At 32.9% G+C, this 16,408-nt stretch overlaps 1 protein-coding gene across 1 annotated transcript; it reads left to right on the plus strand.

Annotated features, from left to right (window-relative positions):
• The first annotated feature begins 2,123 nt into the window (after nt 1–2,123).
• LOC111903965 (uncharacterized) lies at nt 2,124–3,747 on the plus strand. Its single transcript, XM_023899742.3, has 2 exons — nt 2,124–2,322; nt 3,373–3,747. The coding sequence occupies exons 1-2, from the start codon at nt 2,197–2,199 to the stop codon at nt 3,631–3,633; spliced, it is 387 nt and encodes a 128-aa protein (XP_023755510.1). The 5' UTR covers nt 2,124–2,196; the 3' UTR covers nt 3,634–3,747.
• The last annotated feature ends 12,661 nt before the right edge of the window (nt 3,748–16,408 follow it).

The following is a 16,408-nucleotide window of genomic DNA, read 5'->3' on the forward strand; positions in this document are numbered from 1 at the left end:
AAAATACATGTATATGTACATGTTTGTGGTATTTGTTTAAAATAAAATGAACGAGAAAAAGTTTGTAGAGTTCAAATAAATTTTATTTTTTTAAAAGATTTAGATTAATACATCGCACTCGATTCAAAATTAGAGTAAATTACAGATGTGGTTCATATATATGATTCACTCCAATATACACTTTTGGTTTAAGATTTTAAAAATTGATATGACTAATCAATATGGTTTCCAAATCTTGCATTTTATGTCCTGAGGTTGTTACATTCTATTTTCCGTTAAATGGATGTTAAATGACAAAATTATCCTTTTATTAACTTTGTTATTGTTATTATTATGTTTGTCATATTTAAGCATGAGGGGCCATTTTTGTAAAATACCACACCTCACGTTCCCCCTACCATCATCACCTTCATCGTGTGTGACTATCCGTCAAGAATTTGGCACAACAATCTATAATAAGAAAAAGAAAAACAAAAGATACAACACATGAATCAAATGGTTAATTATGCCCATCTTTATGCCAACTACATGAAAAAACCAAAAAATCTACAAATTTGATTGAAGAATAAAAACATTATTAGAAGCTAAAAATCATAATAGATTATGTTAATTGGGTTGTAGACATCAATTGTTCTTTATGCTCACACATGCACATGATTTATAAAGAAGATCACAAAAACCCTCATAGGAAAATATAACCAAAAATTACACGAAACAAAAAACACAATAACTGATTATTAAGGTCTTTGTTTAATACAATTTTCTTAAAATAAATTCGTCCTATATGAGTGTTTGTTTCTTAGGATACAACAGTAAAAAATAATTCTTCTAGATTACCCAAACCCTCACTAGACTGTATTATACCTTGGTTACAGTAGGAGATGAGAGAAGAAACAAAAACGTAAGAGAGAAAGATAAGACTGACTTTGATCCATTCGGTGTAATCTAAACCTTCAAGGAGACGTTTTATCTCGTAACTGATGTCATTAAACATCAAAATGTAACAGTAAATTAAAGAGTATAATTAATTTGTAAATCAAAACTGAAATCTATTATTAATAGAATTTAATTCGGGATTGTAGTGGTTAAACTGAAATGAAGTCAAACTGTCTCGCATTTACACCTTCATGTGTGCACGTAAGAGATAACATTTGGTTTTATAAGTCTTACAATGGTTAGAACCCTTGTAGTTATATACCTATCTCCTTTTCTTTCTCCCACCTATATAGGATTAAACAAAACCCAATTAACTTCTTTGTTAACCTCTTTTAAATACCCTACTTTATCAAGTAATTTGTCATTCATTATTAATCTGTTTTGGATATGTGATAGATCGAAAAGAATGTATCACGAAGGAGAACACGAACTTATAATCATTTGTCCATTTTGATTACATTTAAAGTTCAAAATTCATGTTTAAAATTGGAAAAACTCATTTTTGGAAATTAATGAAACTAATTTTCCAACAAACCCAACATAGTTTTTAATTTATATTTAAAGGGTCTATAATCTGTGACTTCAAATACACAATTTTGAGACCACCATCCCAAACCATTTATATGTAAAGCTCTATATTTGTTTATGTATCAAATGGAGATGGAGAGGTCTCGATGGTGGAGTGAGAAAGAAGTGATTGACTTACATATGTTTGGATTCTCTTTATCAAATTCCTGTAAACGAGAGCATATATACTTTAATTTCGAAAAATTACAAAAAATGAAAAAATAACATGGGCATTATCATCATTTTACATGTACCTAATAGAGGGTTATAGACGCTCACGGACGTACAATACAAGATTTGGAAACCAAAAGGACCATCCATGTTAATATTTCAAAAGTTGGACCAAAAATGCAGTTTAGAGCAAACCACATTAACCAGATCAAGGGTTATACAATACAAGATTTGGAAATCAAAAGGACCATCCATGTAAATATTTCAAAAGTTGGACCAAAAATGCAGTTTAGAGCAAACCACATTAACCAAATCAATAATTTACTCACAAAAATTTAAGTGGTTGAATAGTTGAAGGACGTTGATTGTAAATGCATGACTCGTGGGTGTTTATCCCATTAACAAGTAAGTAAGGGTGAACTTAGATATATCTCTATTTATAAAGAGGCTTTCTGTTTAGTATTACACATTTCTTCCGATTTCCTCTTCTTTTCTGTAACGTCTTACTGATTTCAGCAATAGATGACGGGCGTTTCGGAAGGAGATGATATTGTGACGCTGAAACTATTGAAGCAGAAAATGCATGATTTTGCTCAAGAACGAGATTGGGAGCGATATCATAGCCCTAGAAATCTTCTACTGGCTCTGGTAATTTACACCTTTCGTCTTCGTTTTCAGTCTGTTAATGTTCTTTTTAATTTATGAATTGTATATGCTCATCTTCCGGTGGCTGTGTTTGAACTGTCTATGGTTTTCCGACGATCATACTTTGGAAAGTAGATTATTATCTTGTTTTCTGACGATTGAACTGGTTCTGAAACGATGATCAAAATATTCTTATCAGATCTCCTTCTGAAACGATGAACATGGATTTTCATATCGATATTTCCCTTGATTTTCACATATTATAACTAACATTTGCTTTTTATTTTCTTAATATCTTTAGACAATTGGAAGATAATTGACAAAATTAATCTAACCTTGTTTATTTGTTATTATTATACATGGATTCTCTCTTTATCTTCTTGATTTGGTCCATAAGATATATTTATTTATTTATATTTATATTTTATAGAAAATATTTCAACATTCAACCACGTTTTATTAGTTGGCCCCAACTATTATTGCTAGAGAATTTTCCGTTTTCCATGTTTCTTTAATTTTTAAATATCCAATGAACAACGTAGATTACGGTAATATGTTGTTTGAAATATTTAAATAGAATTTTCTTTTTTTGCAAAATACTAATAAAATTATATGGATTGTATATAATATTTTTCCCATATACATCAACTAATTTATATTTTATAGAGTAACCCAAAATTAAAAATAATAATAATAATAAATGGAATGACCACATAAAAGTGTTTGCCTAGAAGATGGGATGACCACATAAAAGTGTCGGAGGCTGAACACGTCACTATGACAGCTAAGTGAATGACTTTTACAATATTATAATATCAAAAGAAAAAACATATTGGAATCCAACGACTATAAGAGTCAAGTTTATGCTTTTTCTTTGCATTACTAGAATTATGATTTACTTTCGTACATTAAAAGTAAAATAAAATAAAGGTAAAGAGTATAAAGACCATTAGTAATGGGTTTTATACAAGGGTACATAGAGTAATAGTAATTGATTTGATTATATAATATAGTTGGTTGATTAAATAATAAATATATATTATGAATATATAGGTGGGAGAAGTGGGGGAGTTGTCAGAGATATTTCAATGGAAAGGGGAAGTGGCGAAGGGATTGGGAGACTGGAAAGAAGAAGAGAAGGTTCATTTAGGGGAGGAGCTGTCTGACGTGTTGCTTTATCTGGTCAGGCTTTCTGACATATGCGGCGTGGATTTAGGTCAGGCTGCCCTCCGTAAGATCCGTCTTAATGCAATCAAGTACCCTCCTCCGCCTCCTCCTGTCTCCAGTGCCGATGATGCTTCATCTCTTCAATAACTTCTTTACTATATATGTTTATGCCTCTCTCTCTCTCTCTCAACAATAGTTTCTTAGTATTTCTTTTTTGAAAAAAGAAACAGGGTCAAATGAATGTGTGCAATTTGTGGTGGATATGTGTTTTCTTTTGTCAGGGAAGTATTTGGGCCAAGCATAACACATGGATTGCATCAAACATTTTCATGAACAACCTAAAAGAGTTTTTTTTTTTTTTTTTTTTTTCCTTTAATTATTATTTATATCATTTATTACTATTACTATTATTATTATCATCGAAATTTTGACATGACTTCTTCGTGACTGACATATCCATAAAATTACATGTATAATTTCCACTTTTGTCTTGAAAAGGTAACGAACTTTCGACTTTTGTCACATTTAGTCACTAAACTTTTTTTTGTTATCTATTTGCCATTGAACTATTGAAACTGTTCACATTTTACCCTTATGACCAGCTGTTACCGGTCATAAGGGTAAAATGTGAATAGTTTCAATAGTTTAGTGGCAAATAGATAACGAAAAAAAGTTTAGTGACTAAATGTGAACAAAATCGAAAGTTCGTTTCCCTCTAAAAAGTTCAATGACTAAATGTGAACAAACTTCCTATTGTATTATGTTTTAGCAAAATTATTTATTTTTGTTTAATTGTAGCAACATTTATTGATGAAGAAATCTATGAAATAAAAAAACAAAATGTAACATCTGGATTTCCAGGTATCATAATTTAAGTATTTTTCTTTTGAGTTAAGAAGAGAGACTCGACGAGTTGACGCCTCAACTCGTCGAGTAAGGTCGCGACTGATGACTCGGATTAATGAATAGACTCGAAGAGTCGGTGAGGCGACTCGATGAGTCCACGCTATTGGCAGAAACCCGAAATCTTTGGGCCCGAGCCATATTTAAAGGCACTTATGGCCTTCAATTGCGACTACGTTTCCCATAAGTGAGAACCCTAGCGAGCTTGAGTGTGTAGAGTGAGAGGAAGAGCTATCTTGAGCATTTTGGTGTGATAGATCTGGACCCTTCTAGGTTCAGAGAGCCGAGAATATGAAGCTTTAGTAGAGTAAACCTTGGGGTTCGAAGTTAGGAAGCATTTATGGTATTTTTATGGTATATATAGTTACTTTCATCTTACACATAGATATGAAGTATTTTATATAAATTACATGCTATGTGTGCATATTATTTGAATACTTGTTGTCTATGCTGGATGAACGATTTTATACATGTTTTAAAAGATTTAAACGGTATATTTATTTTATATCTACAAATATGTTGCGGATGAAACATGGGTAGATGAAATAGTTGGTGTGTGATAAAATAAAATGATGAGAGATAAGTGATGATAGAAAGGTGATGATAATTAGGTAAATAGATGATGATGAATATGTGATGTAGGATGAAAGGAGATACCATAACCTTAACCAACAATGTGGCGATGTAGTCATCTACCAGAGTATAGATGGTGACCACGGACTATTCTAGATAACCCAGTGGAAACACCAGCAGGCCCATAACCTGTAGGTGATGAATTACGAGTTCAAGCGATGTTGTAACTACGTATTCATGCGATGATACTCTAACCCCTTACTATGAATTACGAGTTCAGATGATGTTGTAACTACATATTCATGGGATGTCACAAATTTCGCATGTCAAACCAATGGTCATAATTCACATCAGTGAGAATGGTTCATTTTTTTGTAAAACCAAAATCAGATTGGAAATTTTGATTTTTTATTTTGGAAAATCTCAAACCATTGGTTTTTTATTTCGGTTTTGGTTTTTTGTTTTTTTTTAAATATATTTTCAGGTTTTTTTTATTTCATAGATTTCTTCATCAACAAATGTTACAATTTAACAAAAATAAATAATTTGCTAAAACATAATACAAGAGGAAGTTTGTTCACATTTAGTCATTGAACTTTTTACAGGGAAACGAACTCTCGATTTTGTTCATATTTAGTCACTAAACTTTTTTTCGTTATCTATTTGCCATTGAACTATTGAAACTGTTCACATTTTACCCTTATGACCGGCGTAAAATGTGAACAATTTCAATAGTTCAATGGCAAATAGATAACGAAAAAAAGTTTAGTGACTAAATGTGACAAAAGTCAAAAGTTCATTACCCTTTCAAGTCATTATCCCTTTGTGGTGGATATGTGTTTTCTTTTGTCAGGGAAGTATTTGGGCCAAGCATAACACATGGATTGCATCAAACATTTTCATAAACAGCCTAAAAGAGTTTTTTTTTTCCTTTAATTATTATTTATATCATTTATTACTATTACTATTATTATTATCATCGAAATTTTGACATGACTTCTTCGTGACTGACATATCCATAAAATTACATGTGTAATTTCCAACCATCACAACTATGACCAAATATATCATCTAACTTTAGACCAATCTCCAATGTATTTTTATTTTTTCCCCCAAAAAATAAAATAAAAAATGGGATAAATAAAATTTCATTTCAAATCCTATTTCATTTTTACCTCATTTTTTACCCCTAAAAATTATATTCCATTCTTTTAACTTATATAAATTGTCAAATACACATCTTCTGTTAATTTGGTTTTAACAAATATATTGTCTATATTTTTTTCGTTACAATAATATTAAATAAATAATATTATATTTATAATACATAACTATAAGCTTTTGTAAAATATGTAATTGTGCTTTAAAATTTTCAATATATCTTTAAATTTTAATATGAATTTGATAAATAAAAAGAAAATATATATGTATAATTAATTAATAGAATTTAATATATAACACATTATTATAAGTATTAAATATTACATTTAAATAATAATTAATAGGTAAGATAACCATAAAATGTAAAACGATGGACTAAAACCGACAACTTAAAGTTTATTTCTATTTTGGGATAAATGAATAGTATAACATAAAATATGGTATTGTACTATTAATTTCCCTTAAAATGGGGTAGAGTTAGAGAGAAATGAAAGAAAAAATGGAGGAAATAATAAAGAATATAAGTAGGTTGGAGATGCTCTTAGACTATATTTACAAATAAAAGGTTACAACCCAATTAAAATAATAGTTTTTTTTTCTTATCCATTTATACAATCAATACTAACAACCAACCTTAACTTTTTGATATTTGTCAACAACCAAAACAAATTATATTCTATATAAGAATTTTAAATAAATATAAAAAATATATCAATATCATATTTTATTTGTAGGTGATTAAAAATCATGAATTTTGATGTAATTTATCTAATTTTTCAATTTATAATTTATTTAATAAATAGTTAATAAAGTTAATAAGAAAAAGAAAATAAAACTCAACCATTTCTAGGGTGGCATGTGTCAATTGTGGTTGTGATCTTGAATTGTCAATAAGTTTGGATTGCAACCTATACCTTGTGTAGACCCTAGAGTAAATTACATTAATCGTCACTCGTGCAGGTGTCAAAAAAAAAATACACGTTGAGTTTCTATTTTCAAAAATTAACTTAAATCGTCACTCAGCTCATTAAAAATTGCACGTTTTGTCCCTCGTAGCATACAATGACTAACTTGCCATTTTCTTTTTCTTTTGACAAAACTGCAACATTGGTCCCTGTGATATTCAAAAAACTTTAGATAGGGTCTAAAAAGTTTTCAACTTGTATGGAAGGTCCAAAATCAAAATGTTTCCATGATTTTGGTACAAAAAAATTGAAAAGACGATTATGCCATTTTATTTTCTTTTTTGTATTTCTTAAATCTATATTATTACATTTACAATTTAAAAATAAATAAAATATTGATCTATCAACCCATCCCTGACCCAAAACCCCTCCCCACTCTCTCTTTTTGACTTTCTTCCTCTCTCTTTCTCTCTTTCCATTGCCATTGCTGTCTACATCCCTTCTCTACACTCCAACCTACAAAACTCACCTCCGTTCCATATGTGTGAGGATGACAGACCATTCAAATTGAAACCAAAATCAAACTAACAAAAAAAAAACATAATCGTGTTCATCATGTTCTTCATTTGTGATGCAGTTATGGGTCTTGAAATACAAAAAAGAACAAAGAATTTTACTACTCCTCCGACCCATTTCTCGCCTTCTTCTTTCTTTCCGGGTACTCAAACTCCGACAATAAATATAACCAAACCAAATACATTCAAAATACAATCAAACCAGAAATATCTTGGATATATCGTTTATGAATAAGGAAACTATATATACAATCCGTGAAATCAAATCTAATGATCATGAAATCATGAAGAAGGAAACCATAATTTTTTTTGCTCTTGAGACATAGAAATACATACCAATAAATCAAATTGGATGAAATTGGAATCATAGATAAGGAAACCAAAAATATTACCTTGTTCCTAAGGTATGTATTTGAAACAAACCTTGGACCTGAACCAAAATCAAACAGTTGGACCTGATGAATTTGAATTAAAATTCTATGAACTCAAACACAGTGAGCATAAATCCCTAAACCAAACTTTTGAACTTGCACACTTGGTCCAGAAATTGAAAAGCTCCGTCTGAAAACCAAATACACGGATCTTGTTGTTGACATCAAATGCAATGGTCTTGACAAATTTGGTTTGTTAGAGTTTTTTGGCCGGAGAAAAATCAGGTTCACTAGGGCTTGCTGGTCGGAGAAAACAAGTATTGTCGGCGAGAAAAGAGGAACGAGAGTGTTCGGTATTTCATATAGTCTTCAGATTTCTAGAGAGATGGTGATGAACTTTGGCGAGAGGTTTTGGTGAAAGGAAACAAACTTGTTTTATGAACTCCGATGATACATTTTGGAGAGAGAGAGAGAGAGAGAGAGAGAGGTGGGTGGGGTGGGGGATATTTTGTTTCTTTTTCTTTTATTTTTTTAATTAAAATAATATTAGAATAATTATAAAAAATAGAAAAAAGAAAATAAAAGGGCGTAATTGTCTTTTCAACTTTTTTTGGACCAAAATCACGGAAAACGTTTTGATTTTGGATCTTTCATGCAAGTTGGAACATTTTTGACCATATCCAAAGTTTTTTAAATACCATAGAGACCAATGTCGCAGTTTTGTCTTTTCTTTTTCATTTGTTTGTAATTTATCTTTTATTATAGTTAATTATATTTTATACAAAAAGAAATTTCCCTTTAATTTGGTTCCAACCATCTCCAGCCACTAATCACCTTCGGCCACCGGCCATCTCCGACAAACACCACCATTCAACTAAAAAAACAAGAAACAAAAACTGAAATTATACCCTAAAATAAATCTAAATCTAACTCTACATCTGAAAGAGATATGCAAATAAGTGTTTATGGACATAATCCATACCCCATATCTACAAATCGGTCAAACAAAGAAGAGATAAAATAGGATTAGAGGAAGATCATGGTTGGACAAAAACTCTTCAGCCCATTACCCACCACTTCCATGAAAAAAATCCCTGAAATTGTTTAAGAAGCTAAATCCTCTAGCAAGTTCAAATGCTAAAAGAGGGAGATAAACGGTGGTGGATCAAAGAGGGAGTTTGGGTGGTGGCGATGGTTTGTGGTGTGTGATGTGTGGTGTTCCAAGAAATTGATGCTTGATTAACCCCTGAAGTGGAAACCGTGGAGTCTACAGTAGCCTCAAGCAAAACTCTATTAAGATTTCGAGTCCACATTTTCCTAGCAGGTCTGGATCAAACCAGGCTAGGAGCGAAATCCTAAGGAAGGATCCACCCCTCGATCTTGAATCATCGTATGCCTACATCTGCAAAGACCATATTCAAAGATAATCCATGGAGGAACGCAAGCCAGAACCTGACAGCATGGTGCATTTGGCCTCACGAAATCGAACTCAGAACACCAAAGGAAGAAATAACAAGGGAAATACGCTTACGTGTACTCATTGTGGCAAAGATGGACACTCAAAAACCAAATGCTATGAACTCATTGGCTACCCGGAGTGGTGGGATTTCACAAAGAAACCTAGAAAAAAGATTGACCAAGCTGCTACTGTCAAGTCTTCACAAACTGAGGAAACGACTACTCCTATAGCAGCTCACACTTCTACAAACACGGTTATTTCCATTAGTAACCAAAACAATCAAAATAACAGGTGGATAATTGATACAGGTGCAACAGATCATATGACGAATGATCCAGCAAAATTAATTAAGTATCATACTCCAAAACAAGCAAATGTTAAAACCGCAAATGGGGAAATGGCACTTGTAGTTGGTAAAGGAGCTGTAAAAGTAACAAACTCTATGGATCTTGATTGTGTTCTTGTAGTTCCCTCACTATCTTCAAATTTACTATCCGTCAGCCAAATTACAGAAGCACTAAATTGTTATGTAATTTAATTTTTTGGAAAAATGATTGTGTCTTTTAGGATATGGAAACTTATCAGACTCTTGGCTATGGTACTAGGCATGGTAGGTTGTATTATCTTGAATAAAATCATCAAAGTTAAGCATATCTTGCAGGAGTAGTGGAAGTAAATAAGTCTGTGGTAATGTTATGGCATCGTAGGCTCGGACATTTATCTTTTGGTTATCTTAGGAAGGTTAAACCTAATTTATTTTCAAATGTAACAGATAGTGATTTCAAGTGTGGTGTTTGTGAAAAAACATGAAAATTTCATATGGTTCTAGTGATAATAAAAATTCCATTCCATTTATGAAAATTCACTCGGATGTATGGGATCCTGCTCCTATACTCACTCTTGATGGTGCAAAGTACTTTGTAACCTTTATTGATGGAAGTACCCATATGGTATAGGTATCACTCCTTAAACACAAAGGGGAGGTATTCAATGCTTTCGAAGAACTATACAATACTATAAAAACTGTGTACAGGAGGGAAGTCCAAATACTCCAAACCGATAATGGGGAGGAGTATTTAAACAATCAAATGAAGAATTTCTGTAAGGCGAACTTGATTCACCACCAAACTTCATGTGCTCGGTCACCCCAACAAAACGGACTAGCTGAGAGGAGAAACAGACAACTCCTCGAAATAGTTCAAGCCTCTCTCTTTGATATGGAAGTACCTCAGAAATGTTGGGGTGAAGCATTATGATCAACTGCGTATCTCTTAAACCGAACATCATCAAATGTACTAGATTTTAAAACTCCATTACAAAAGCTTTGTGACCTTACAGGAATACACATAAGTGATGGTCTTAAACCACGCATATTTGGTTGTACCACATATGTTCACCAAAATGTGGGAAAGTTGGAGCCAAGGTCAGTTCGATGGATGTTTCTTGGGTATGTAGATGCAAAGAAAGGGTATAAATGTTTTGATCTTATCCAAAATGAGGTTCTTGTTACGCGTGATGTTGCATTTTATGAAACAATTCCATACTTTGGTCATGAATATTCCCATCAGGGGGAGAAAAACGAAGAAGTGAAAACACATGACTTTCATGAACTATCCATGTTTTTTGATGAAGAAGAAGGTGAAGATGGGAATTACGAAAGTCAAATTGATGTCGATACACCTAATACTAATATTGAGCCGGAGCCTAGTACAAACGGAAACCATGAAAACCATGAGCTGGAGTTGGAACAAATTGATACCACTAACACTCCAGATGTTACTAATATCCCAAATGTCGATTTTGGGAATTCTGATGTTGTCTTGCAGGATATGAATGAAGAAGGAAGCGAAAGGCGTTACCCGGTGGCGATCAATCGAGGCCAACCAAAGAGACAATATGTACCTGACTTAAAAGCGAAAGCAAAATACCCCATCGGGAACTTTGTATCACACTACATGCTTTCAGATACTCATGCTCTAAGGGTAGAGAAAATGTCATCTGTTACTATTCCAAGAGATGTATAAGAAGCTCTAAAAGATGTAAAGTGGAAAAAGGCAATGAACGAAGAAATGGAGGCGCTGCAAAAGAATGAGACATGGGAACTTGTGAGTCTTCCTAAAGGCAAGAAGACAGTAGGATGTAGGTGGATTTATAACATCAAACTCGATGAAAAGGGAAACATAGACCGTTATAAAGCTAGACTCATAGCAAAGGGATGTACACAAAAATATGGCATAGAGTATGGAGATACATTTGCTCCTGTAGCAAAGATGAATACGATCAAAATTTTGATATCCATTGCAGCGAATAGAGAATGACCCTTGAAACAATTTGATATAAAAAATGCTTTCTTGAATGGATACTTGGAGGAAGAGGTATATATGGATCCACCACCAGGAACAAACAACAACAGAAGAGTTTGCAAGTTAAAGAAGGCATTATATGGGTTAAAGCAATCTCCTCGTGCGTGGTTTAGGAGGTTTTCAACCTTTATGAAGAAAATTGGATACAAACAGAGTGATGCTGACCATAAGCTCTTCGTCAAAGGAGGAAAAGATAAGGTTACAACTCTCATAGTTTATGTAGATGACATGGTGGTAACTGGAAACAATAATGAGGAAATAACCAAGTTACAAAAGGTTCTTGCTACCGAGTTTGAGTTAAAGGATCTAGGTTACATCAAGTACTTCTTAGGCATTGACGTATCTAGGTCAAGAGCAGGAATCAACATTTGTCAGTGAAAATACGTATTGGATCTACTGGCTAAAACTGGAATGCTAGATTGCAAACTGGTTAATACTCCTATTGAAACTAATCACTCCTTGTCAATCAGTGACAACCAAGTTCCAGCAAACAAAGAAAGGTATCAAAAATTGGCGGGAAAACTTATATATTTGGCTCATACACGACCAGACATTGCGTATGCTATGAGTGTGGTTAGTCGTTTTATGCATGCTCCAAGAGAAGAGCACATGAATGATGTTAATCGAATATTAAGGTACCTTAAATCATCTCCCGTAAAAGGCTTATTTTTTGGAAGGAACACAGATCGCAACGAGGAACTGGAAGTAAGAGGTTACACGGATGCTGATCGGGGTGGTGATCAAATGGATGGCAAGTCTACCTCTAGATACTTCATATTTGTGGGAGGAAATTTAGTGACATGGAGGAGTAAAAATTAGAAGTTAGTGTCTCGATCAAGTGCGGAGGCCGAGTTTCGGGGAATGGTACATGGAATATGTGAACTACTGTGGATAAAAAGAATTCTCATGGATTTGGGAATAGTATTGATTACACCCATGCTATTATATTGTGATAATGAGTCTTCTGTGAAAATTGCTAACAATCCTGTACAACATGATTGAACAAAGCATGTAGAGATTGACCGGCATTTCATTAAGGACCACCTTGAGAAAAGAACCGCGGAGTTACCACATGTTGCATCGAAAGAGCAGTTGGCTGATATGCTAACTAAGGCTGTGCGTGGAAGAATATTTGAAAGCTCTCTTGACAAGCTGCAAATGGTTGATATCCACTCACCACCTTGAGGAGGAGTGTTGGCGAGAGCTTAGTAGATTAGATTTGTTGTGTAAGTTCTATCTAGTCCTAGATTAATGGTTGTATCCTGCATTGTAGGTAATTTGTTAGCTCCTATATTGTATAAATACATGTACCATCCTATCAATAAAACATATAGAAAATTACTCCACATCTGTTCCTGATCTCATAGTTTTACAGTCATGACCAATGTCTAGCAATTCGTCAAAGTCATCGGTAGTTATTTGAGTCTCTAAAAGTGAATGTCAGTCATATGCTTGTCTCTGTAATGATTGGTTCTATGTATTATCCATAGGTTTAGGTAAAAAATATGTTGCCTAAGGCTGAATGGTGTGGTCTCCACTTAGAATGATTGTGATATTTTTGTCATTTTTACATCTTTCAATTAAGGCTAGGGTGTGGTGTTTATATATTAGCATCGGTAAAAAGGGAGTGAAAGAGATTGAATTTGAACTAGAGAGAGAGAGAGAGAGAGAGAGAGAGAGGTGGGTTTCCACCGCCGGTAAAACAAAGGGTGAGGGATGGTGTTCAAGTTTATTTAAGGTGCTACTATATGTATCTCACTCACTCACATATAGTCTATCATGAGAGACTTTATAGACGATCACAACTTCATCTATTAATCTCTAATCATGTAGAACATGACGACATGTAAATTAGTCCAGTTTAAGATGTTTTTTTTCATTATTATTGTGGTTTGCTTCTATAAGAATTAATTGTTAACGCTTAAGAAATTAAAATAGATTCAGTGTCTTAATCAACTTCAAATTATAACGCTTATTACACAAACAAGGCATTACTAACAAATTAGTTAATTTTAGTTAGATTGTCGGATACCGATATAACCTTAAGGTCATGATATTATAAAATACAAAACAAGCATAGTAAGATTATTGGTTTAAATACTTATAATATAGCTCTATTTAAATAAATAGGATGAGTTATCCTATAAAATCAAAATCAATTATGACTTTTGATGAAATCTCTTAATCAAAATAATTTATAATATGCACCATTCAACGCTTATTTTGAAACTATTTTATGCTAAAATACAAAATAAATAAAATAGGCAATTTCACGTACAATGAGATCTGAGTTTTAATGTATTCAAGTAGATTACGATGTAGGGCTTATGGCTGCTTATATAGTTTGGAATTTGGATCTTAAAAATTAAAATCCATCATAGATACTACTATAAATCCTTTGGACCAGAATTTGTAAGCCCAATTGATATAAGTAACTTTTCTACCAAATTTGGAAGTGCTACTTAGGCCGTTTTTACTTGGACCCAATCTTGAGCGGACCTCAGCCAAGGACCGGTCTGCATTTTATGAGCACCACCGGTTCAGACCAGCATATTATGAGAGGCGGAACACAGATTAATGATTATCATATATTGGAATTAGAAGACCAAAAATAAAACTTTAAAATACGCCCAAAGAAACGCTCTATATTTTTGTTACGCATTTCATGATTTTGAAAAGAGTTTGCATGTTTTTTCTAAAATAGTCATCACCGGTCGATAACAGACTTTTTTTTTTTTTTAAATGTTTTTATGTTTTTCGTGACTTTGAAAAGAATTAGCAAAACAAAACTAACAATAAGGATAAACAAAACAAAATAACAGACATTTTATCAAATAACTACACCTAACACAGTAGCACTACATTAGTGAGAAAGATTTTTTTTAATTGTTTTGCAGCCCGTGATAATTGCAGCTTTAGAATAATCTTAACTTATTAAGAATTAAGATATATATTTTCAGAAAACAAATAACTATTACAAAAAGTAAAGAAACAAAATAAATACAATCAAAAGCAAATATAATAAAAAATCAATAAAAGTGGGCTTAGTAGTAGCAGAATACCTTTTCTTTCGGACTAGGATTTTGCCCGTCGAGTGTTACGTCAACGTCCATTTGTTTTTTAAGCTCAATTTTGACGATTTTAGTGATAAAAATTAGGTACAAGTGTTTTTGTTGGTAGATAAATATATAATGTCGCTACTACTGATAAAATCTAATATATACAAATGGTTGAAAACATATTATATGTAACTAAATTTATATGTAGAAAACATATATAAAAATAAACACGAAAATATAAATAAAATGAAATTTCTACTGGTATGAATATAAAAATAAGGAAGTAATTTTTTTTAATCAAATAATCAAAATCGTATTTTATGTGACCCAACTCATAGGTACAAAACATATATATAAATAAGCAAGAAAACATAAAAAAAATTACGTCAAAACATATACAGATTCGAATTTATACCGACACGTATATAATAAAAAAACAAGTAATTTTCTTTTTAATTAACGAACGGAAGTTTTAAACTTATATCAAAATGTTAACTACCTTAAATTTATATTGAAACATACATAAAAATAAGCATTTACCATTTTTTTAAATTAACGAATGAAAGTTATTGTGTAAAATCATATTATATTGTAACGTCCGAGATTTGTAGGTATTAATATTAGTTATTTTATTGATTAATGGGTTATTGTTGGTTTGGGCTAGGATAGTTGGGCATTAAGTTTTGGGCAAAGAAAGGCGGTACGCGGGGCGTACCATGCTTGGTACGCGCAGCGTACTCAAGAGGTTGGGGCAGGGAGCCCATGTACGTACGCCCAGCGTACCAAAGGGTACGTGCATCGTACGTGCGCAGGTTCTAAAACCCTAACTTTTAGGGTTTGATCCCTATATAAAGGATCGTATGCCTTTGGTCCAGCCTCCCTCTCATCTCTATACAGCCACCATGAAAACCCTAATCTGTATTTGTGTGTCTTTGTGATTTGGAAGCCATTTGAGAGTACCTTGGGGTAGTTTTGGTGTTTTGGAAGAGAAAAGAGCTTGAAGAAAGAGTAAGGATCCAATAAAAGCTTGTAGATCCAGGAGATTGACATCATTTCTCACTCTTTTGAGGTATAAAGTTCCATACTTGGCGATTATATGCTTAGATTTGTTTATGGGGGTGTTTAAGGTCACTTTTGGACTCCATTGTTGAGGCTTCTTGCATCTTAATGATTTCAGACCATAATAGTTATCCTTTGGGCTCTTAGAGGCACTAAGAGTCATAAAATTTGGACCTTGATGGTTAAGCCACAACCATGCAAGTGTTAGTTGGTCTTAAAGCTTGTTAAAAGGACCAAAATCATGTTTTGACCCTAACCATGCATGCAAGCACATAAAGTTTGTGACTTGATGGTTTAGGAGGACTTAAAGGACTTGGATCTACATTTTGGACGAAAAGAATCAATGGATTAAGTCACAAATGATGTCCCAAGGAAGCTGGCCAGTACGCTAAGTGTACACCCTGGTACGCTGAGCGTACTGGGTCAACTTCCCATTTGTGGTCAAGACTAGCGTACGTTGGGTGTACGAGCCAGGTACGTCGCGCGTACGCATG

The sequence above is a fragment of the Lactuca sativa genome, chromosome 9 (genome assembly GCF_002870075.4).
Source record: "Lactuca sativa cultivar Salinas chromosome 9, Lsat_Salinas_v11, whole genome shotgun sequence".
Taxonomy (NCBI): domain Eukaryota; kingdom Viridiplantae; phylum Streptophyta; class Magnoliopsida; order Asterales; family Asteraceae; genus Lactuca; species Lactuca sativa.